The following is a 22,419-nucleotide window of genomic DNA, read 5'->3' on the forward strand; positions in this document are numbered from 1 at the left end:
TTTCTTTTTTTTTTTAATTTTAGAGACAAGGTCTGGCTCTGTTGCCCAGGCTGGAGTGCTGTGGTGCAATCATAGTTCGCTGCAGCCTTGATCTCCTGGGCTCAAGCGATCGTCCCCCCTCAGCTTCCTGAGTAGCTGGGACTATAGGCATGCACCACCATGCCTGGCTAATGTTTAAATTTTTTTTTGAGACAGGGTCTTGCTGTGTTTGCCAGGCTGGTCTCAAACTCCTGGACTCAAGTGATCCTCCTGCCTTGGCTTCCCAAAGCACTGGGATTACAGGCATGAGCCGCAGCCCCCGGTCCCCAGTGCTTTTTTTTAAGACGGAGTCTTGCTCTTGTTGCCCAGCCTGGAGTGCAATGGCCTGATCTTGGCTCACTGCAACCTCTGCCTTCCGGGTTCAAGTGATTCTCCTACCTCAGCTTCCTGAGTAGCTGGGATTACAGGCATGCACCACCATGCCCGGCTAATTTTTGTATTTTTAGTAGAGACAGGATTTCACGATGTTGGCCAGGCTGGTCTCGAACTCCTGACTTCAAGTGATCCACCCACTTCAGCCTCCCAAAGTGCTGGGATTATAGGCATGAGCCACCGCACCTGGCTTCCTTCTGACTAAAAAAGTTCTTGGCTCATCAGGTTTGAGCCTCCTATTTTACAGATGGGGAAGTAGAGGCCAGGAGGGGATGGAGGCCCACCCAGGGTCGCCCAGGGCAGCAGCTGCAGAGGCAGGGGCGGGTAGGAGCCTGACAAGCGTGTGGTCCCAGAGGGCAGGGCCCAGCTCTCTCTTCCTGTGACTCTCACACAGGCCTGGTGCAGGGTGGCTCCCCAGGAAGTGCTTGTGGACGAGGTGACTGAGACAAGGATGGGATGCCATCTTCTTACCCGAGAGGCAGGGGATTTTCCCAGAGTCCTCTGGGCCAGCAACCCTCCCAGACTCTAGCTCCTCAATCATCATTGATGAGGCTGCAGCCGTGGAAGACCTCCTGGCGGGCACCTCCAAGGGGGATGAAAGCTATCTGCTCAGGCTGGCCGGCAGCCAAGTTCACTCTCAGGCTCAGCAAATGCTGGGGAGGGGGCTGCGCCCTGAAAGCCTGGAAACTGGAGAGGAGCCCCACTCGTGGAGCCCTCGGGCCACAAGGAGATGGGATCCCCAGTGCCAACCAGGGAAGCCTCTCCCCCTTCATTTCATGCAAGCACAGATAAAGCCACATGAAAACCCCAAGGCAGCTTCTCTTTTCTTATCTGGGGTCCCAACTGAGGCCAGATTCTGGTCAGAGAGAAGGCAGGGCTGGGCAAGACTCAGGGCCTGGGAAGCCCACGACGGGCTGTGGCCTCCCTCTCTGGGCTCAGTGCAGATGTCCCAGGCGGATGGGGGCTAGGCCAGGGCCTAGGGGTCTGAGGGGAGCTGGGCTTTGAAGCAGATTCCAGTCGGGCCCAGGGAGCTGCCTGGGCCGTCGCCTTCTCCTGGAGCGAGGCCTCAGCGATCTTTTCCTGTCCCCATCTGTGTCTGTGCCTGTGTCTCTCTGGGCCCCTCCACCTCCCCTGCCCTTCTCTTTCCCTGTCTCCACTCGTCCCCTGCATCTCCCCTCCCTTGCGTCTGTCTTTTCTGAGCCCATCTTACTCTCTTTGTCATCGCGTCTCTGTACCTCACTGTCTCTTTCTACCTGCCCTTGCTCTGGCCTCTGTGTCTCCGGTTGGTCCCTGCCCCTCCTCCTTGCTTCATTTCTGCCTCTGTACCGCCATCTCCATCTCCATCTCCCCATCTCCCTCTGCCTCCCTCTCCCCATGTCTCCCTGCTGTCCCCACTCCATGACTCTGCCTCTCTCACCCTTCTGTCCCCTCCATCCCTGTCCCTGTCCCTGTCCTCTCCTCCCGTTGGTCACAGGTGGGCTCCTTCTTCATGATCAACCTGTGCCTCGTTGTCATAGCGACCCAGTTCTCAGAGACCAAGCAACGGGAGCACCGGCTGATGCTGGAGCAGCGGCAGCGCTACCTGTCCTCCAGCACGGTGGCCAGCTACGCCGAGCCTGGCGACTGCTATGAGGAGATCTTCCAGTATGTCTGCCACATCCTGCGCAAGGCCAAGCGCCGCGCCCTGGGCCTCTACCAGGCCCTGCAGAGCCGGCGCCAGGCCCTGGGCCCGGAGGCCCCGGCCCCCGCCAAACCTGGGCCCCACGCCAAGGAGCCCCGGCACTACCGTAAGTGGCCCTGCGTCCGACGTGGCACTCAGGCACTGCGTGCCAAGTGTCGCTCCTTTCCAGCACGTCCAGCAGGCCCAGCAGCCTCCAAATTCCAGGTCTTCACTTCATGCTCAAGTGTTTCCTTCACAGCCCCCAGGGAGCTCTGTCCCCACCTCTGCCTGCCCTCTCCTGGCACCTGTCAGAGCCTGTGCTGGGCTGGGCCTGGGACTGAGGGAACTCAGCCTTTGCCCTGAAGGAATTCGATCCCTGTGTGTATGTGGAGATAGCAGATCTGCCTCGGTAGCCACACTTGAGAGGAATGAATAAGTGTCTCTCCTCAGTCTCGGAAAGCTAAAATTCTTCCCCCCCCCCACTGCAGCCACATCACTCACTTCTCTGGGTTCCTGCTGCTGTCCCCTGCTTTCCAGCACACCCGAGCAATGACCCTGGGTACCTGGCACAAAGGGGCTGTGGGCCTGCCCCTCAAAGCTGTGGCATGTTGGGGACTCATGCCACCCTGTGCTCTGTGCTTGCCGTGGGGCTGTGAGAGTTACACTTTTGTTTTTTGTTGTTAAGACAGGGTCACCCAGGGAGTACAGTGACACAAACACAGCTTACTGCAACCTCAAACTCCTAGGTTTAAGCCATCCTCCTGCCTCAGCCTTCGGAGTAGCTGGGACTACAGGCATGCACCACCATGCCCGGCTAATTTTTTAATTTTTTTTTTTTTTTGTAAAGACGGGTCTCCCTATGTTGCCCAGGCTGGTCTCAGACTCCTGGGCTCACGTGATCCTCCCGCCTTGGCCTCCCAAAGTGCTGGGATTATAGGCATGAGCCACCGCCCCTGGCCAAGGTTATGCTTTTAGGCTTGGAAGGGGCTGCCCTGTTGGTTGCCTCATCTGTTCCAGGAAATGGTCCTGAGAAGGGAGAAGATAGTAATATTATCTCCACTTTTCAGATGGGAAGACTAAGGGTCAGGGAGATGAAGGGAGACATCTCGGAAGCTGGCATTGCCAGACTTTGCATGGGCCTGCCTCCCCTGGAAATGATCACTCGGGAAGAGGCAAGCCAGGGCCACAGGAGGTGGGCCCTGCCCCCAGCCCCAATACCACTTCTCCCAGTTGGTGCTGAGAAGGAAGTCAGCAGGCATGGGGACGGCGCTTGAGCAGCCGCGACCCTCTGCAGGCCTGTCTCCCTCTATAAAGTGAGGACAGGGGCCCCCAGCACGTGGCCGTCAGCGGCGGGAGTCAGCCACCCCAGGCCCTGCTCTGGAAAGCCCTGTCCTTCCAGCTCTCACAGTCTGGGAATCGATTCTTGGGAGGCAAGCAGAAGAATGCACGCTCAGAGCTGCCGCCCACCCGTCCTCGGGTGCCAGCCATCCAGGCGTAGGCTCGGAGGAGGCCCCAGGTGGCCCGTGGGCAGGCCCGGCACGCGGACACAGGAGCTGGGGCCGGGCAAGGCTGGCACTGGTGTTGCTGGAGGACGTGGGGGAGAAGTGTTCACTCCAACGGGCTTCCTGCGGCCGCCCAGCCCCCTCTCCTGGCACTCTTTCCCCCTTGCCCCTGGGCCTCCCCTCTGCCCTGGAAAACGAGAGTTGGCTGTCGCCCCATGTCCAGGTGGGAGCAGTGAGCGGGCGCTGGGAAGGGCTTTGGGCCTGTCCTCCGGGGTGAGATGGGACTGACCCCTGGGTTCCTGGCTGCCCGCCCTGGCTCCAGAGGTGTGAATGAGCCAGGGTTGCTTATTCAGGGCTTGGGAGGCATCTGGAGGCAAGTGTGGAAATGAAGGGTAGGCGTGACATGCTTTTCTTTCCCTTTCATGTTACTTTTTTGGCTTACACAAGCAAAATGTGTTTATTCTAGGAATATATAGGAAAACACAAAGAAGGCATTAAACCAAGCAGAGAGAGGCCTCTCTGACACCTCTTTGAGATGGTTCACAGATCACAGAACTCAGTCCAGGGCCAGCCCAGGCATCTCCTGTGATTCCGGGGCAGCAAAGGGATGAAGTTCCCTCTTCCCAGGGGCCCTTCCTGCCCGCTGCCCCCACCTCCACCCCTTGCGTGGAGGGAAGTCCCAGGGGCTTCTGGAGTGAGGGTCTGCCCCTGCCCCAGGGCTCCATGCCTCCTCCCCTCCCTGGGAAGCAAACCTCACCCCTTCCCCACTCCCCACCTGCTGTATAGGCAGGAGACTTGAGAACACCAAGGCCACCATGGCCTTCTCTGACGGGGGCTGCCCCCACATTGGCCTGACTCTTTCAGAATCACATCTAGTTCCCAAGCTGCACGACTGGGGCTCTGGGTCTGTTCCATGCTGACCCAGGGCCTAGGCCAGGAGGGATGGCCGGTCAGCACGGATGCGCGCCCTGCACCGTGCTGGGCCCATCATGTGCCTTAAGGGAGAGAATCCTCCTACAGCCTGCATGGTGGGCGTTCCTGCCCCAACTTCTACAACAGGGGCAGACAAAGCTCAAAGAGCTGCAGCCGCTTCCCCAGGCACCCCCGACCGCCTTTCCAGGCTGGGTCGGCTGGTTCCAGGCAGACCTGTGGGCCTGGGAGCCAAGCGCACTCAGGGATGTGTCCCAGGGTGGATTGGGCCTGGTGTGGGCAACGACTCTATGCCCCTCTCATTTGCTTTTCAGAGCTGTGCCCGCAACATAGCCCCCTGGATGCGACGCCCCACACCCTGGTGCAGCCCATCCCCGCCACGCTGGCCTCCGATCCCGCCAGCTGCCCTTGCTGCCAGCATGAGGCCGGCCGGCGGCCCTCGGGCCTGGGCAGCACCGACTCGGGCCAGGAAGGCTCGGGCTCCGGGAGCTCCGCTGGTGGCGAGGACGAGGCGGATGGGGACGGGGCCCGGAGCAGCGAGGACGGAGCCTCCTCAGAACTGGGGAAGGAGGAGGAGGAGGAGGAGCAGGCGGATGGGGCGGTCTGGCTGTGCGGGGATGTGTGGCGGGAGACGCGAGCCAAGCTGCGCGGCATCGTGGACAGCAAGTACTTCAACCGGGGCATCATGATGGCCATCCTGGTCAACACTGTCAGCATGGGCATCGAGCACCATGAGCAGGCCAGTGCAGCGCAGCCGGGCCGGGCCTGCGGGGGAGGTGTGAGGGCCCCAGGACCCTGCCCAGGCCTGGGCAGCCCCATCCATCTGCCTGGGTTTGTGTGTCTGTCCACCTAGAAGTGCCGGGCTGAGCTGGGTCCAGTTCATCCATGTGGCCTTACTGCCCAGCCAGGGCCGAGCTCAGAGGAAGGAAGGGCTTGGGTGTCTGCTGAATGAATGATGAGTGAACGAGTGAAGCTGGCTAGGACTGGGCCTCTCCGGGGCTCTTTTCCTCCTAAGCTGCTTAGCCTGGATACCAAGACAACCACAGCGCATCCCCTGCCAGCCCCTGCAAATCTGACTTCTATTCACCTCTCCACCTGAGCCCTTCTGTTTTCTTCTTTAAAAAAAAAAAAAAAATTTAAAAAACAGATAGAGTCAGAGTTTTGCTCTGCTGCCCAGGCTGGAGTGCAGTGGCACGATCAAGCGATCCTCCCTCTTCAGCCTCCCAAGTAGCTGGGACTACAGGGAGGTGCCACCAAGCCTGGCCACCTGGGCCCTTCTGTCCATTTGCCCCCAAACAGCTAGGGTGATTCTTCCAGAGGGCCAGTCTTGTTGGGCTCTTCCCTGCCTCAAAACTTCTGTTGCTCCTCATTGCCCTCAGGACAAAATCCAGACCTTTGCATGACCCTCAAGGCCCCTTGTCTCTGTCACAACGTCCCTTCACCAGGCCAGGGTGTCCTGTCCCATCCAGTGACTCCACCCCATACAGCCCCATGGCGCTGAGGGCGAGTGGCCCTGTGGTTGTCCTATGTGTCCTCTCTGCATGTCCCTCCTGTGGGCTGGGAGCAGGGAGGACAGGAGGAGTGGGCGCTGAGCTGAACAGTGTGCTCCAGGCCCCTGGGCCATCACAGGGCTGGTGGGCCCCAGGGGGACAGTACATAGGGGAGGGGACAGCTTCTGGGAGGTGGTGGGAGCTGGGGGAGGATGTGTGTGTGAGGAGAGCAGGGCCTCTGTGGGGACACGGGAGGGAGGGGCAGTGGGGTTAGCAAGGATGCCTCAGTCCACAGGCCCCACCTGGGGTTGACAGCCTGGGTGGCAGGTCTGGTCCTGCCCCATTTGGAAAAACACCATTTTCTGGCTCCTGCCATCCACCAGCCCCTGGATGGGGTGACTCCCTGAACCCACTCCCCAGCTCTGCGAAGGTTCCCACCTAGCAGCTGGTGACCCTGAGGCCCAACGGCGGGGAAGTCACTGGCCCGAGGTCCCGCCGCCAGCTGGGGGCCAGGTTCAAACCAACTTCTTTCTGTGGCAAGACTGACGCCCTGGGAGGGCTTGGGATTTTGACATTCTGTTTGCTTCCCTGTGGCCCTCCTTCTGCGGAGGCCCTGCATGCCGCACCCCATGGGGCCGCACACGCACCTCCCTCTTCATTAGCTCACCAAGCACAGGCTCCATTCAATTTACTTAAATGGGGCTCCCGGGGCTGCCGTGACACTCTGTTCAGAGCTGCTCATTTGCCAGCCATTCCAGCTTAATTAAAAAGGTCTCTGGGGAGGGCTAGCGAGAGGGCTCTCTGCAGGGGGAAAGCTGGTGAGACAGGGCCCCCAGGACCCCCTTGCTTAGAGTTCAGCCTCTGGTCAGTGCCTGACCCAGGCCTGCAGGGGAGCAGCATTCCTGCAGAAAGCCCCACAGGGAATGAGTGCTGTGGGGCTCGCTCCAGTCTCCAAGTGGGGCAGCATCGAGGGGGCCTGCACAGCCCTGCTACCCTCGAGCCCCGGCACTGTCCTTGCCAGGGGCTTGCTGGAGCCAGCTGGTGAGGGCCAATTTCCAAACACTCAGGAATTTTGCAAGCCAGTGATGAAAGAGTTGGGAGCTTGAAATTGGCCATGGAGGGAGTATTTACACCATGGAAATTGGCAGATGTTACACATCAGGGCTGTTTGCAGAGGGCTCTTTGCCAGGGTCCAGCTGGTCCCTGCCTTTTCACCCACCCCATCCATGTCAACACCACAGCCAGGGCAGGTCCAGCCTCAGGCCAGGCCATGGTCCCTGCCCAAGCCTCCTCAGGATCTGCCTCTCCCTCCTTCTGTCACATCTGTCTGATCAAGCTTTCCAACCTCGCATCTGGTGGAGCCTTTGTTTTTTTGAGATGGAGTCTCACTCTGTCGTCCAGGCTGGAGTGCATTGGTGTGATCTGGGCTCACTGCAACCTCCCCCTCCCAGGTTCAAGCAATTCTCCAGGCGTGTGCCACCACTCCCAGCTAATTTTTAGTAGAGACGGGGTTTCGCCATGTTGGCCAGGCTGGTGTTGAACTCCTGACCTCAGGTGATCTGCCTGTCTCAGCCTCCCAAAGTGCTGGGATTACAGGCATGAGCCACCGCGCCCAGCCAGGTGGAGCCTCTTCTGGGAGCAGCAGGCTTCACGTGGCTTCCTGACCAGGCTAAGAGATGAGAGAGGCTGTTCCCACTGTGCGTCTCCTGCCTGGTCACAGGGCCCACCTGATTTCCTCATCTACTAAGCAGATGTCTTTCCCTCACAGGGACAGGCCACCATTTACTAAGCACCTACTGCAGGCCAGGCCCTGTGCCAGCATGGTGCCAGTGAGTCCAGCCACCCTCAAGGCAGGTATTACTACCTCGCCCCTCTCGTACCCTTGGAAGGCCACTGCTCAGAAAGCAAATAGATCACATAACGTTTGGGTTTCAATCCTGGTTCTGGCCTGGCTTGGTGGCTCATGCCTGTAATCCCAGCACTTTGGGAGGCTGTGGCGAGAGGATCACTTGAGCCCAGCAGTTCAAGACCAGCCTGGGCAACAGAGTGGGACCCCGTCTCTGCAAAAAATAAACAAATTAGCCAAGTGTGGTGGTACATGTCTGTAGTCCCAGCTTCTCAGGAGGCTGAGGTGGGAGGTTTGCTTGAACCCAGGAATTTGAGGCTGCAGTGATTGGTGATTGTGCCACTGTATTCCAGCCTGGACAAACAGAGCAAGACCCTGTGTCAAAACAAACAAAAAATTCCAAATCAGCCAAACAAACCAATCCTGGTTCTGCTATTGACTGGCAGGGTGGCCCGGAGTGCATCACTTGGCTTCCTCACCTGGCACCCCCCATCTGTAAATGGGTACACAGGTCCCCCCACACGGTGGCTAAGAGGGCTGACTGCATTGAGAACCTGGCGCTTAGTAGGTGCTCACTGATGAGTCACTGCTTCAGAGTCTTGTCTGAGCCTCATACCACCACCCCTGGGTGCATTTACCATCCTCTGTCTGGAGCCTCAAAAAATTAAAGTAAGAGGGGGAGGATGAGTCTCTGAAATGTCCTTTATAAAGCAGCTCCAGTGGCAGCCATGGTCTCCTGGGCTCTGCGCAGGGCCTGACTATGGGCCCGCTGGTATTTTTGCTCCGCTCGCTCGGCTCCCAGACACTGCTCTGCGGGAAATGATCCGCCCCCATGTTTATTTTGAGCAGCCCTGTCTGAGGTGGCGCTCGCAGAGAGAGGTGGCCCAGGGCTTCCAAGGGGGGTGCAGGGAGAGAAGGAGAGGAGGGTGAGGGTGGGTGAACTCCCTCAGCCCTTCTCCTGCAGGGGAGGCAGCATGGGGGGCTTTGCCCCATACCCCATCCTGGCTGGCAGGGAGCTCTGTGACACTGAGGGGCAGGAGGCGAGGGTGTGACATCTGTGAAGTGGGGCAGAGTGACCTCAGGCCTGGTCACAGGGTGCTCGAATGACAGGTTAGATTGCAGTTGCTCAAGCCTTTAGGGTGACCACTGCTGCTGAAATCTTGGGGGCATTACCCAGAGAACAGCTTGCTCATCCAGGTTCCTCATGGCAGCAGATGCTGTTTCTTGCAGGGCCTGGCCTAGAAGGAGGGGATGGGTGAGGTAGGGTGTAGGCCAGGCAGGGGCCTGTGTGTGACTCACGAAGTGGTGAAATGGGGCTGAAATTCCCACCCCCTGGGTAGCCCAGGCTGTGTGACAGGCAGGTGGGACAGGTCAGCTGGGGTGGCCAGGCTTCTCCAGGGAGGCCTGATTCCTTCATCATCACCGCCATCATTGCATCACAGCTCTTCCTGGTGTGATCCTCTGGCAGTCTTGTGGGGCAGGCTGGGGGAGCATCTAATCACCACCAGGCAGATGGGGAAACTGAGGCTCAGTGAAGTAGATGGCTTGCCCAAGGTGCCAGGGTGAGCAGCGACAGAGCCGGGCTCCCGGAGATTGAGGTCAGCTGTGGACAGTTGAACTGGAGGAAGGCATTGCTCCTAGGAGCAGTGTCTGTTCAGCTTCTCTCTCCTGCACACACCCATGCAGGCCCTGACTCCTCCTGAGCTGGGCAGGGCTGCCCTGCAGCCTCATCATGTCCTGGAGCTGGAGGCTAACCACCAAGTTGGAGAACAAAAAACAGAGGGTTGGGGTGCATGGGCAGCAGGGCAGGGTGCGGGGAGCCTCCTGGGTAGGGGTGACCCCAGGCCAGGGCATAGTTACTGGCCCCAGCTCCCAGAGGACTGCATTCAAGGCCTCTGAATCAGTGGCTGGATCAAAGCTGGCTTTATTCTTCCTTCAGCAGCCCCTGACGTGTCAAGTCACTGCCAATCCAGGTCTGGGGTGACTCTGGGAAGTGAAGAATGGGGTGGCTTAGTGGCTGACATTCCAGCTCTATAGGGGCCCAAGGGAGAGAAACACCAACATGGACAGCAGTAATGGAAGGCTTCCTGGAGGTGATGGCACTGGGGACGGATCCCGAAGGATGACTAGGAGTTCATCAGCGAGACAGAGGGACAGGGACCAGGAGCATAGGTATCCCCCAAAAGGACCCTGAGTCCTCAAGAAGGATGTGTACAAGGGGCAGGGCAGACAGTGCAGGAGGCCAGGAGGGCTGTTCATTCAGGAGGACCTTGGAGCTGGTTTTATCCTTAGGGCAATGGGGAGCCCGGAAAGGCTTGCAAGTAAATGACACATTTGTGCTGAACTGGGGCCTCATCAGAAAAGTGGGGCAGGTGAAGGCACCTGGGCCATGGAGGTGGGGATGTGGCCAGAGGGAGAAGACCTAGGTTTGAGATCTGACTTCAACACAGCCTGGCCATGACCCTGGGCAGTCAGTTCTCTTTGAGTCTCAGGCTCCCTGTCTGTAAAATGGTGATAATACAGGGCTTGAGATTGAGAGGAGATAATGCATGGGGCGTGCTCAGCACACCCAGCCCATGGGAGGGGCCTAATCAACACTAGCTGCCATTATTATGATGGGGATGGTGCTGGGCTGGAGGGCTTCCCGGGGGGCCAGCTGACCTCTGCACACCCTTATCTACCCCTACAGAAATGGCAGAGGCTGGGCAGCCTGGTGTCACCCAAACCCGCATCAGGCAGGGACTTGCAGGCTCCCACTGCTGCCCCCTACCTCCTGCCTCTGGCTGAACTTGGTGTTTTCAGCCCTTCAGCATGTCTGCCTTCACTGGGTGGTCTTTGCCACCTCCAGCGAGCTTTCTGCCATCTGTCTGTCTGTCCTGCTGTCTGTCTGCCTGCTCTTTTTGTGTCTCTTTCTGGCCGTATCTATGGTTCCCATGGTGTCACTGCTTCGTTGTCCTGGTCCTTCTTCACATCCGTGTCCCTGCTTTCCTCTCTCCGTGTCTCCATCTCTCCATGCCCCACCTTTGCCCCTCACTCCCTTGTCTCTATCTGTCTGTCTGTCTGTCTCTGCCCATCTCCGCCCCTCCCTCTCCATGTCCCCTCCTCCTTGGGCTCCCACTTGCTGTGTCTATATTCGTCTGTGTGTCTCTGTCCCGGAGAAATGCTTTCATGAGTGATGGATGGTCCATTAGAAAAAGATTAACAGGTGTGCTGAATGGAGGAACATCTGTTGTGAGGGAGGAGGAGGCGCGGGGTGACCTTTTGGATGGCAGTGGCTCCCCGCATCCCTGGTAGGAGTGTGTGCGTGGCGCGCGCGGCTGGAGCCAGCTGATCATCATCACGGAGTGTCAGCGCCTACAGCTTTCATCTCCGCGGACATCGCTTACTGGGCTGGCAAATTGCTGGCTCTGAGCAGCATCTGGACCCTGGCTCAGTCCTCCCCACCGAGGGTCCCTCTCAGGGTCGTACTCCTCTTTTGGGACGACTTCTTGAGTCAGATGTAATTACAGATGGAAATGGGCCTTCTCCTTTCATCTGGGCTTGAGAGGAGCTGGCAGTTTTATTAGCTTTCCCAGGCATCAGGCTGGAAGCTGGCGCTTGGGTTGTTATTTTCTTTTTCCATCCTCCTTTTAACCCACATGGAGTCGGAGTCAGGTCCTTGCGGCTCCCCGTTGCTGATGGAGGGGCTCCTGCTCTCGGTCCTCTGCTCTCCCACCTCCCAGCCAGCTGGGTCCTCCACCTGCACACCCTTCTCTGCTCCCTGGCGCCAGCTCTCTCTTAGCTTTTAGGTCTCTGCTGAGATGTCGCTGCCTCCTGACCCCACTAGCACCGCTCCCCTAGCCACCCCCCACTTTCCTGGTGTCAGCACACACTGGCTTGGTTTGTTAACTTGGTTTACTGGGCTTTGGCCCCAGAGCACGAGCTTCTCAAAGGCAGGGATGGTGCCCTGACTCCCTCACCACCGCCCACCCTGGTAGCTCGAGCCCAGCACATCATGTCATTCAAATTTGTGGTAGCCATGCAGGAATGAATGAATGAATGAATGAATGAATTTGGCTGCAGTCCCCATGTGGTGTAACGGGAGAGCAGTTTGGAGTCCAGCTTGGTTTAGTGCCCTGCCTTTGCCCTGCCACATCCTTGCTGGGTGGCTCTGAACAAGTCATTCTCCCTCCCAGTTTACCTAGCCTCAGTCTCCTCATCTGTAAAACGGAGAGGCTAACTTGTGTTGGGCGTCAAATCAGGTCTCAACGACAGTGCTTCCTTTCTCTGTAATTCAGGCAGGGATGACCTGGCACCACAGTGAGCACACACCAGACACTTCAGCAGTCCCAGGGGAGCCGTGGCAGGGAGAGAAGGGGCTGGGCCTCGTAGGAGCCTTAGAGGAGAGGCTTGGATGAATTGGTTCCTCACTCGACCCCATGGTTTTATGGATAAGGAAACTAAACTCCAGAGGAGGGGGGAAGCAACTTTCCCAGGACCACACAGCCACTTAATGTCCAAACCAAACCCGGACCCCTCCAACTTCCCCCACTGCCCCCAGTCGTGGCCTCTAGTGTGGCCTGCTTTGAACACTGGGGTTCTTTGAACAATGCCATTTGCAGGATATCAGTTAAAAACCAGGGGTAAACAGCTCTGGGAGCAGAGGGAGGCTCCACAGCTGTTGGGGGAGGGAGCTAGTCTCCCTCTGACCAACTAGTGGCTTTGGGCAGGTCCTCTAACCTCCCTGGGTCTGAATGTCCTCCTCCGAGAGCTGCTGGGTGTGCTAAGAGCCACCACGGGTGCTCTGTGTGCAGGACTGTGCCTGGCATGCAGCAGGTACATTGTGTCCACCCTCCTTTCATGGGGCACGATGTCCCCAGCCACCCTTGGTCCTGAGACGGCCATTGCTGGGAAGGGGAGAGAAAAGTTCTGCATGGGTGGGGGTTAAGGGCAGGAGTCTTGGAGCCAGGCTGCCTGGGTTCAAATCCTGGCCACACCACTTGTTAGCTCTGTGGCCTCAGGCAAGGGACTGGCGTCCTGTGAACCCGTGTCCTTGCCTGCCTGCAGATGGGTTCTTGTGAGGGGCTAAGTGAAGTGATGGCTGTAAAATGCATAGAACGGTTCCTGGCACGTGGTAAGTGCTCACTAAATGGGTTAGTGACGTCTAGCGATGCCTGTCCTGCTTTCCTGTCTTGCTCTGCATCTTTAGCCGTGTGACCTCAGGCTGGCCTCCAAGCCTCTTTTTCCTCATCCGTAAAATGGGTATCAGAACACTTCCCTGGTAGTGCGCTACAAGCCTCATTTCCAAATTTGTGGAAGGTCAGCGCTGTGGGGTCCCCCAACCCTCACCATCTCAGCAGACCTCTCAGGACCCCGAGGTAGCAGAGTTGAGAGGGGCCCTCGGGGCCTTGTGCATGGGGCAGTGGGGAGACAGAGGTGTGGTGAGGACACCGACTTGCCAGGGTCACACAGCCAGGGTGGGTGTCCAGAGGGGATCCACAGCTGCCCTCTGGCCTGACTGGGTCTCCACTCCCCACCCCAATGCCCCACAGCCAGAGGAGCTGACCAACATCCTGGAGATCTGCAATGTGGTCTTCACCAGCATGTTTGCCCTGGAGATGATCCTGAAGCTGGCTGCGTTTGGGCTCTTCGACTACCTGCGTAACCCCTACAACATCTTCGACAGCATCATTGTCATCATCAGGTACCCCTCCCCCAACCCACCCGGCAGCAGAGTGCCTCGGGGGGAGATTTACTGCAAAGGCCCCAGCCAGTATATAAAGGACATAAGATGGCTGTGGAAACCCGTTGCACTGAAACAATTATCGAAATAGTCAAACATTTGTGATTTAGCAACATATTTCTGTAAAGTTAAACAGCACGATCTAGCAGCACGTCTGTGACTGCTATCATTCCGAGGAAGGGATGGGCATAAATAATATTGGGAAACAACTGCATCGGCTGTCACGTGACGTGAAGACACCAGTTACTTTGATTGCCACAAAGCCATAGGTACTGCTAATTCTCTGTGGCTTCCTGTTTACATTCATAACCAAAAGACACGTTAAATCTCAAAAAGAGGACAGCGACATCCATGGACCTCCGGATTCTAGCCAGAGACTTCTTGTGGGGGTGGTGGTGGTCCATGGACTCCAGGTGAAGAGCCCCTGATTAGCTCGTGGCGTGGAGCAGCATCCAACATATTTGTCGGATGGATGGGTGAATGGAAGCTCTGTCTCTCTGTTTTCCCTTCTCCCTCTGTCTTCCTCTCCCCCTGGCCTCCTACTGCTGCCTCCTACCTGTACCCTGGGCCTGCCCTGCGGGACCGCAGCATCTGGGAGATCGTGGGGCAGGCGGACGGTGGGCTGTCGGTGCTGCGGACCTTCCGGCTGCTGCGCGTGCTGAAACTGGTGCGCTTCATGCCTGCCCTGCGGCGCCAGCTCGTGGTGCTCATGAAGACCATGGACAACGTGGCCACCTTCTGCATGCTGCTCATGCTCTTCATCTTCATCTTCAGGTGAGCCTGCCCCGCTGGGGGCCATACCTCAGCACCTGCTGGGGCTGTGGGCAGGAGCCTGGGGGATGTGGTCCACTGTGCTTCTCTGGACAAAGCCACCTGGACCTGGGTGTGAAGCCTGACACTGTCCCTCAGTCCCCTGTGGCTTTCAGCAAGCATGACCCCCTAAGCCTCAGTGTTCACCTCTGTAAAATGGGACCAACGCTGCCCCGCCTCCCCCTGCCCTGCATTTTACTGAGTTGACTGAGAATGAAACAAGGTGAGTGGGCAGTTTGGTGCATGTGAGTCCGATGAGCCTCTTCCATCCTTTCCCCAGCATCCTTGGGATGCATATTTTTGGCTGCAAGTTCAGCCTCCGCACGGACACTGGAGACACGGTGCCCGACAGGAAGAACTTTGACTCCTTGCTGTGGGCCATCGTCACTGTGTTCCAGGTGAGTGGCCGCTGTGTGTTCATGTTTGCTGGGGAAGCGATGGGACAGTAGGCTTGGGAGGGGCGGGGCTGACAACTCCCATGCCTCCTTGTAGAGCCTAGCCCTGGACTAGGGGTACCCCAGGGCTAACTGTGTCTCCCCAACAGATCCTCACCCAGGAGGACTGGAACGTCGTTCTCTACAATGGCATGGCCTCCACTTCTCCCTGGGCCTCCCTCTACTTTGTCGCCCTCATGACCTTCGGCAACTATGTGCTCTTCAACCTGCTGGTGGCCATCCTGGTGGAGGGCTTCCAGGCGGAGGTGACTGTGGTCTTGGCAGAGGAAGCACCCCCACAGGGCCTGCGAAAGACTGGGCGAGGGAGAGGTGGCCTGGATGGGGGAGGGCTGCAATTCAAACTTCTAGCAGGCAACCTATCCCTAAAGGAGGGGGTTGCTGATGAGGTGGTGAGCTCTTCATCATAGGAAGCATGCAAATGGAGACTGCGTCTGCCATCCCTGCTCCCCCCCAGGGATGTAGGACTAGGCTTCTCCATCTCTGAGATTCGAAATCCCCCAAGATTAGGGACTCTGGGCCCTGCTCCCTCCGTTCTCTGAGGCTCTGGGGATACTTGCAGTCAGGCAGATGTAGGGTTGTGACCTAGGTTCTTGTTAGCATCTCATTTCCCTTTTCCAAACCTCAGTTTTCCCATTTGTAAAATCGCGGTGGAAACACCCATAGAAAAATTCTAGAGGGAGCTGGGAAGGGAGGAGCTGGACTGACCTGTATTCTAACGTGACGGATGCTCTCCCAGGGTGACGCCAATCGCTCCTACTCGGACGAGGACCAGAGCTCATCCAACATAGAGGAGTTTGATAAGCTCCAGGAAGGCCTGGACAGCAGCGGAGGTAAACAGGCCCTCGCTTGTCACCTAGAGAGCCCAGAGCCTTCTTCACAGATCCAGGTGGGCAGAGGGTACAGCGTCTGACTTCCCCTCAAGCCCAGGCTCAGGGACTGCTACTTATCTATGGTTTGTTGTTTACGTTCATAATTGGAAAAAATGTGAAATCTCAAAAGAGGTCAGTGACATCCATGGACCCCTGGGATTCTAGGCACAGGGGTAGCCGCAGCCCACTGCATCCCTCCACATACCAGGGCCCCTTGGTTAGAGCCTTGGGGCCTTAGGTCAAGGTGTAGGTTCTGGTCCTGCCTGGCACTACTGGGCATCTTGGAACAAGCATCTCCCAACCCTAGCCCAGTGTCTTTCTCGGTAACCGGGGCGGACAGTCCCTGCCTTGTTTCCCATAGTGGGCATGGGAGTGAGGTGTCAGGCCGGTCCTGAGCACAGAAGGCAAGGGGTCCACACATACCTAAATAAAGCTAAGAGCCCTGCAGGTGGGGCGAAGGGGAGGCACTGTGATGGGGTACAACCAGGAAGACTTCCTGGTAGAGGAAGCCTCCTCAGAAAAGCTCTCCATTTCTGCTCCTTCCTTGTTTGTCTGTCTCGTGGCTCCCTTGCTGTTGTTCTGTCCTGTCTGCCATCTGTCCCTCCCTCTGTCTCCATCTCACTCCTCCAGATCCCAAGCTCTGCCCAATCCCCATGACCCCCAATGGGCACCTGGACCCCAGTCTCCCACTGGGTGGGCACCTAGGTCCTGCTGGGGCTGCGGGACCTGCCCCCCGACTCTCACTGCAGCCGGACCCCATGCTGGTGGCCCTGGGCTCCCGAAAGAGCAGCGTCATGTCTCTAGGGAGGATGAGCTATGACCAGCGCTCCCTGGTGAGTCCTTGTGGGGAGCTCTGGACGGGTGTTTGCTGCTGGGGTGTGTGTGGAGGGGCCCTGAAGAGAGGTACCTGCCAGTCTAGCCTCAGACTCTGGTGCCCAGCCAAAGTCAGGCACGGGCCATGTCTGTTGCATTCCTAGGTGCCCAGTGCCAGAGTGGGACCTGGCAATAAGGAACGAATGAAGGCCTAGTGCCAGTGGGGTCTGGTGCAGAGAATTGGATTTTCATCTCAGCAGCAATGTGTAGGGTAAAAAGAGCTGGGCTTTGGAGTCAGGCAGACTGCAGCTTGAATCCACCTTCTGCCACTTCCAAGCTGTGTGACCAGGAGCAAATTACTGCCCTTCTCTGAGCCTCAGTTTCCTTACCTGCAAAATGGGAAGATGGCCCTAACTTGCTGTACCTTCCTCAAGGGAAGTGAGGTGGCAGGAGGGGATGTAACCTCCGGGTGGATGTGCCCCCATGTCCCTATGGATGTGGATGGAGTGAGGTGGGACAGGGAGAGGAGCTCTAGGGTCAAGCCCATTCCATCACCCGCTGGCCAGGTGGGTGGTCTTAGAGCCACAGCGGGGGTGCAGGCTGCCTTTGGGCACCTGGTGCCCCAGCCGTGGGTGTGCCTGTGGGGCGCTGACCCGAACGGGAACTCCTTCCAGTCCAGCTCCCGGAGCTCCTACTACGGGCCATGGGGCCGCAGCGCGGCCTGGGCCAGCCGTCGCTCCAGCTGGAACAGCCTCAAGCACAAGCCGCCGTCGGCGGAGCATGAGTCCCTGCTCTCTGCGGAGCGCGGCGGCGGCACCCGGGTCTGCGAGGTTGTCGCGGACGAGGGGCCGCCGCGGGCCGCACCCCTGCACGCCCCGCACGCCCACCACGTTCATCACGGGCCCCATCTGGCGCACCGCCACCGCCACCACCGCCGGACGCTGTCCCTCGACAACAGGGACTCAGTGGACCTGGCCGAGCTGGTGCCCGCGGTGGGCGCCCACCCCCGGGCCGCCTGGAGGGCGACAGGCCCGGCCCCCGGGCATGAGGACTGCAATGGCAGGATGCCCAGTATCGCCAAGGACGTCTTCACCAAGATGGGCGACCGCGGGGATCGCGGGGAGGATGAGGAGGAAATCGACTACGTGAGTGGGGGCGGGGCCGAAGGGGACCTGGTGCGGTGGGATAGGACAGAAGCGGGTGCGGCCCCAGGAGGCGGGGCCCGAGCGGGCGGGCCCACGGGGGCGTGGCCGGGGCGTGGCCGGAGCGGCTAGGGCTTCAGGTGTGAGGCAGGAGGGGCGGGGCCAGAACTGCCCACACCTGAGCTGGGCCGGCTCCTGGGAGAGAAGCCCTCCCTGGCTGCCCCCGGGGGGCAGAGTTCGGAGGTGACCCTGCGACCCTAGTTGGCGCGATGGCCGCATGGGCGGAGATTGGCAACCCTGCGCATCGCTGACTCCCGGCGCTCCGTCCTCCTCTTGCTAGACCCTGTGCTTCCGCGTCCGCAAGATGATCGACGTCTATAAGCCCGACTGGTGCGAGGTCCGCGAAGACTGGTCTGTCTACCTCTTCTCTCCCGAGAACAGGTGGGCGGGGCCAGGCCTGGGGTTAGGGTTAGAGTAGGGGTGACGTGGGAGGGACGGATCTCTGCCAAGCCAGGCAAGGCCATTGGTAGCGCTCTCCCAGACCACAGCGGACCCTCCCGGCCCAGAGGTGGGGGTCTCCAGGGGAGAGTGCAGCCTCCTGAGGGCTGCTGGGTGAAGATGGATTTGGGGAGTGGGATTGGCTGGAGGAGGTCAGGGAAGAGTCTCAGCCTTGGCTTCCAAGATCCCTGGGGAGCAGGGGTCCCTCTGGGGCTAGGCGAGGACTTTAGGCAAGACGGATGTTAGTGGCCAGGCTCTCCTGGGCTCTCCTCTAGTCTAGGCCATCCCTGTGCTGGGCACCAGGTTGAACCATTCTCAAGTAGCCTGTATGGCTTGCATCTGAGGGGACATCAGAAGGCTTCCTGGAGGAGGAGGCCTTTGTGCTGGGCTCTGGAGGCAGGTGGCATTCCAGTAGGCACATCAGGGGCTGTGAAGAGGAGGAGCCTGGTGCAGGGGCAGGGAGCAGCCTGAGGGAAGGCCTGGGGCAGAAGCAGAGGATACTAGGCAGCGTGGTATCCTCCTGACAGGCTCAGGGATCTGGGCTGGGTAAGCCTCGAGTGCCAGGGAAAGGTGGGTGACCTCGTGGTGTGGGTGTATGGTCAGAGGAGGCAGCGCCAGGTGGGCACCCTGAGCAGGTGTAGAGTCGGCACCTGGCCAGAGGAGAGGATAGGGGTTGCTTCCTCGAGGCCAGCGTGGTCTGCACTGCTGCCTGGGCCCTCTGCCTTCCTTCTGGCCAGCGTGGGAGGCAGCTGACGCTCAGGCAGCCCCCGCCCACCCTGCCCAGGTTCCGGGTCCTGTGTCAGACCATTATTGCCCACAAGCTCTTCGACTACGTCGTCCTGGCCTTCATCTTTCTCAACTGCATCACCATCGCCCTGGAGCGGCCTCAGATCGAGGCCGGCAGCACCGTGAGTGGCTGTAGCCTTTGGGCAGGGCAGGGACCAGGCCAAGGGACAGCTCGCCAGGGCTGAGGGGGGCAGGGAGACCTCACCGAGGTGGGGAGGCGGGACAGGGAGTTTGCCTTTGGGGCAGGGAAAGCCTCCTTGAACTGAGAGGTGGCAGCCTCTCCTCTACGAACCTTGGCCAAAGCAGCGGCTGGCCAGTGGCCGGGCAGCTCTGGAAGCCCCTGAGCCTATGGTATCTCCCGATGCTTTCAGGAACGCATCTTTCTCACCGTGTCCAACTACATCTTCACGGCCATCTTCGTGGGCGAGATGACATTGAAGGTAGCTCCCGGCTTCACCCGGGACCCCTGCTAGCCCCAGCTCGGGCCCCTGGCCTTGGGTCAGCCCCTGCCTCAGCTTGTCACTCGCCTGCCATCGGCTTCATTCCACTCGTAGCCCCATGGCCCACCCCTCTGGGTGCCAGCCCCTGGGCTGGGCTCCTGCGACCCAGAGGGGGTCAGCCGCGTCCCCATTCACAGGAGTCACAACCCCACCAGACAGATGGGTGCAGGGAACACTGAGTGTGATGGAGGCACCTGCTAGAGGTGTGGGGCGCAGGGGAAGCATCCCGTCTGGGGCGCTTCCCAGGGCGGACAGTTTTCAATTGGATTTGCCAGAGGCACCGGGAACCTAACAGGGCGGCCTGCTGGGCCCTGACCCTGCCCTGTCCGCGCCCATCAACCGCCCTCAGAGGGCGGCCTGAACCCTTCCCTTCCCTCCGGCCCCGCCACTTGCAGGACCCCGCCCCCTCCCCGAAGCCGATCAGGCCTCACCCCGCCCCCTCGCGTAGAGCCCGGCTGGCCCCGCCCACCTGCCCGCCCCTCCCGCGGCGGCCTGACCCCGGCCCCACCCCCCGCCCCAGGTAGTCTCGTTGGGCCTGTACTTCGGCGAGCAGGCGTACCTACGCAGCAGCTGGAACGTGCTGGATGGCTTTCTTGTCTTCGTGTCCATCATCGACATCGTGGTGTCCCTGGCCTCAGCCGGGGGAGCCAAGATCTTGGGGGTCCTCCGAGTCTTGCGGCTCCTGCGCACCCTACGCCCCCTGCGGTGAGGACCCCTCCTGGGCGGATGGGGAAAAGTGTCATGCACTGTACCAAGAAGCCACGGGTCGAATTGGGCCCTCACTTCGCCCTCCCCACCCGCCCACTCGGTCCTCCAATAGTGAGGGCCAAACACCCTGAGCTGTTCCCGGGGGAGGGGTCTGCAGACCCTGGGGGTGGGGTATGCTGGAAGAGCAGGGCTGAAGCTGGACCCCAGTATTGCTGCCCACTCTGCGTGTCCCTGAGTGGCTCGTTGCCATCTCTGGGCATCAGTCCCTAGACCAGGGTGTGGTGTGGACCCCGAGGAGCTGGGCACAGTGAGGGGTGAGGGCAGGTACCCTGCTGCTGCTGTAGATCTGAGGCCTGGGTGCAGCTTGCCTCCTGCTCTGCCCGTGTCTGGGTTGCCTGGCCACTTTCTCTGCATTCCTGGCGACTGTCCTCATGCCCCAGGGTGTTCAGCCCTGGTGAGCCCTGGGGACTCATGCCCTGGGATACTCAGCCCTGGTGACTCTGGGCTGAGTAGGGACTGCCTCCTGGCCTGGCCAATGGATTATGTGTGCCTGGCCTCTCCCTGCCCTCAGTGTCATCAGCCGGGCGCCGGGCCTGAAGCTGGTGGTGGAGACACTCATCTCCTCCCTCAAGCCCATCGGCAACATCGTGCTCATCTGCTGTGCCTTCTTCATCATCTTTGGCATCCTGGGAGTGCAGGTGAGGGGTGCCCAGTCTGGGCAGGGACTGGGCTCTGTGACTGGGGAAAAGGAAGTCTCAGACAGCCAGGGGAGAGACTCCACATTCCGACCTCATGCGCCTTGCCAGCTGTGGGCTCCTCCTCCAGGGAGGGAGACAGACATGGGCCCAGATGACTGAGCACAAGACAGTCTGAGTAAACGTGATCGAGAGGCGAGTTCCTCTATGACTTGCAACCCTCACCTGTGAGAGCACCAACCTCACCCCCTTTCCCCAGCTCTTCAAGGGCAAGTTCTACCACTGTCTGGGCGTGGACACCCGCAACATCACCAACCGCTCGGACTGCATGGCCGCCAACTACCGCTGGGTCCATCACAAATACAACTTCGACAACCTGGGCCAGGTGAGCACCACCGTCCTAGCCCTGATCAGACCCTCCCCTCTCTTGGATGCCAGTGGCTCTGGGAATCACAGACCTGGCTTGTCTTGCACTGCCAGGACTGACACTGACTTCTCCTCTCCAAGCCTCAGTTTCCTCTTCTGCAAAATGGGTAAGGGTAGCACTCACCTCTCAGGTGGGATGAGGCTTACAGAGTCTGTGGGCAGAGTGCCCAGCAAATGCCTGCACTTAGTAGGTGCTTTGTGAACATTGGTTCTTGGCTCCCACCCCCGACCCAGGGACCCCTGACAGGAGTTTTAGAATCAAGCAGTCCTGGAGGTGAATCCAGCTCTGCCACTTTCTGTAGGTGTGGCCTCCCTGAGCCTCAGTTTCCTCATCTATGAAATGGGAATGTTATAGCCTGCCAGGCAGGCTGCGGTCGAGATGAAAGGATATCAAGCCCTTGGCCCGGGGTGGTACTCTCTCCCCTCACCCACCGCTGCTCTCTGCTCTGTCGGCAGGCAGACCCCTGCCTGGTGTCTGCTTTTCCCTTGGTCTCCTCTCCTGAGGGCCTGCCAGGTGTGACCCATCTGGGCAGTGCCCCAGGTGAGGGCCCTTGGCTGGCTGCCTCCCCTTCCCTGCTCTCATTTCTTGAGGGCCTGCCCAGGAGGCCAGGTATGTCCAGACGTAGGCGTGCCTTGCCCCAGGGCACACAGGGAGGAGCAGGCTCCAGGCCCTCGTCCCCCACTGGCTGATGGGCAGCCTCCAGCTAGATCCCACTGGAGGGCTTGCCCCACAGTGGCACCTGGGAGGGGAGCCACAGGGCCTTGGAGGGGTAGTGAGTGCCCAGGGAAAGGATGTCAGGAACCAGGACAGTCACTACCCCTGCCCTCCTGGGGAAAAGATGTCTTAGGAAGTTGAGGGGGAACCAGCCAGGGGCCTTTTGTGCCCATGCTCCTGACCCCCTTCACCTATGGGCCCCACCCCAGTGCCAGCTCCGCCCCTTTGGAGCATTTCTGGGTCTACCTGGCTCTCTTGGAACCCTGCGTGGGGTGTTCTCTGTACTCGGAGCCACCTGGAGGGTTCCAGCCTGGCCTGCAGCCTCTGACTCCTCAGTGGCCCTTACCAGCTGTGTGCCCTCAGACAAGTGCCAGACCCTCTGTTCCAGTGTCCTCATTTGTCAACAGGGACAGTGATGGCAGGTCCTTGGAATGTAGGAGC

General features: G+C 59.4%; 2 protein-coding genes across 5 annotated transcripts in view; both read left to right on the forward strand.

Annotated features, from left to right (window-relative positions):
• LOC129138517 (voltage-dependent T-type calcium channel subunit alpha-1I-like) overlaps nt 1-6,152 on the forward strand; it is a 53,393-nt gene extending 47,241 nt beyond the window's left edge. The window contains exons 7-8 of the mRNA XM_054675906.2: nt 1,886-2,198; nt 4,818-6,152. Of these exons, the coding sequence (XP_054531881.1) occupies nt 1,886-2,198; nt 4,818-5,356 (852 nt within the window). The 3' untranslated portion in view covers nt 5,357-6,152. The remainder of the gene's footprint in view (nt 1-1,885; nt 2,199-4,817) is intronic.
• A 6,641-nt stretch (nt 6,153-12,793) lies between these two features.
• The window catches only part of CACNA1I (calcium voltage-gated channel subunit alpha1 I), a 32,102-nt gene continuing 22,476 nt past the window's right edge, over nt 12,794-22,419 (forward strand). For 2 of the 4 annotated variants that reach the window (XR_001712716.4, XM_016939202.4), the window contains exons 1-13: nt 12,795-13,522; nt 14,150-14,335; nt 14,652-14,769; nt 14,916-15,071; nt 15,563-15,656; nt 16,326-16,528; nt 17,183-17,653; nt 17,991-18,091; nt 18,933-19,056; nt 19,306-19,374; nt 19,955-20,139; nt 20,714-20,840; nt 21,097-21,222. Coding sequence is in view for 3 of the 4 variants with exons in the window: in XM_016939202.4 (XP_016794691.3) it covers nt 13,233-13,522; nt 14,150-14,335; nt 14,652-14,769; nt 14,916-15,071; nt 15,563-15,656; nt 16,326-16,528; nt 17,183-17,653; nt 17,991-18,091; nt 18,933-19,056; nt 19,306-19,374; nt 19,955-20,139; nt 20,714-20,840; nt 21,097-21,222 (2,250 nt within the window). In the remaining variant the exon portion in view is untranslated. Of the gene's footprint in view, nt 13,523-14,149; nt 14,336-14,651; nt 14,770-14,915; nt 15,072-15,562; nt 15,657-16,325; nt 16,529-17,182; nt 17,654-17,990; nt 18,092-18,932; nt 19,057-19,305; nt 19,375-19,954; nt 20,140-20,713; nt 20,841-21,096; nt 21,223-22,419 lie in introns of all 4 variants that reach the window. The other 2 variants (XM_016939204.4, XM_016939203.4) reach the window with 2 other exon arrangements.

This window comes from Pan troglodytes, chromosome 23 (genome assembly GCF_028858775.2).
Source record: "Pan troglodytes isolate AG18354 chromosome 23, NHGRI_mPanTro3-v2.0_pri, whole genome shotgun sequence".
Classification (NCBI taxonomy): domain Eukaryota; kingdom Metazoa; phylum Chordata; class Mammalia; order Primates; family Hominidae; genus Pan; species Pan troglodytes.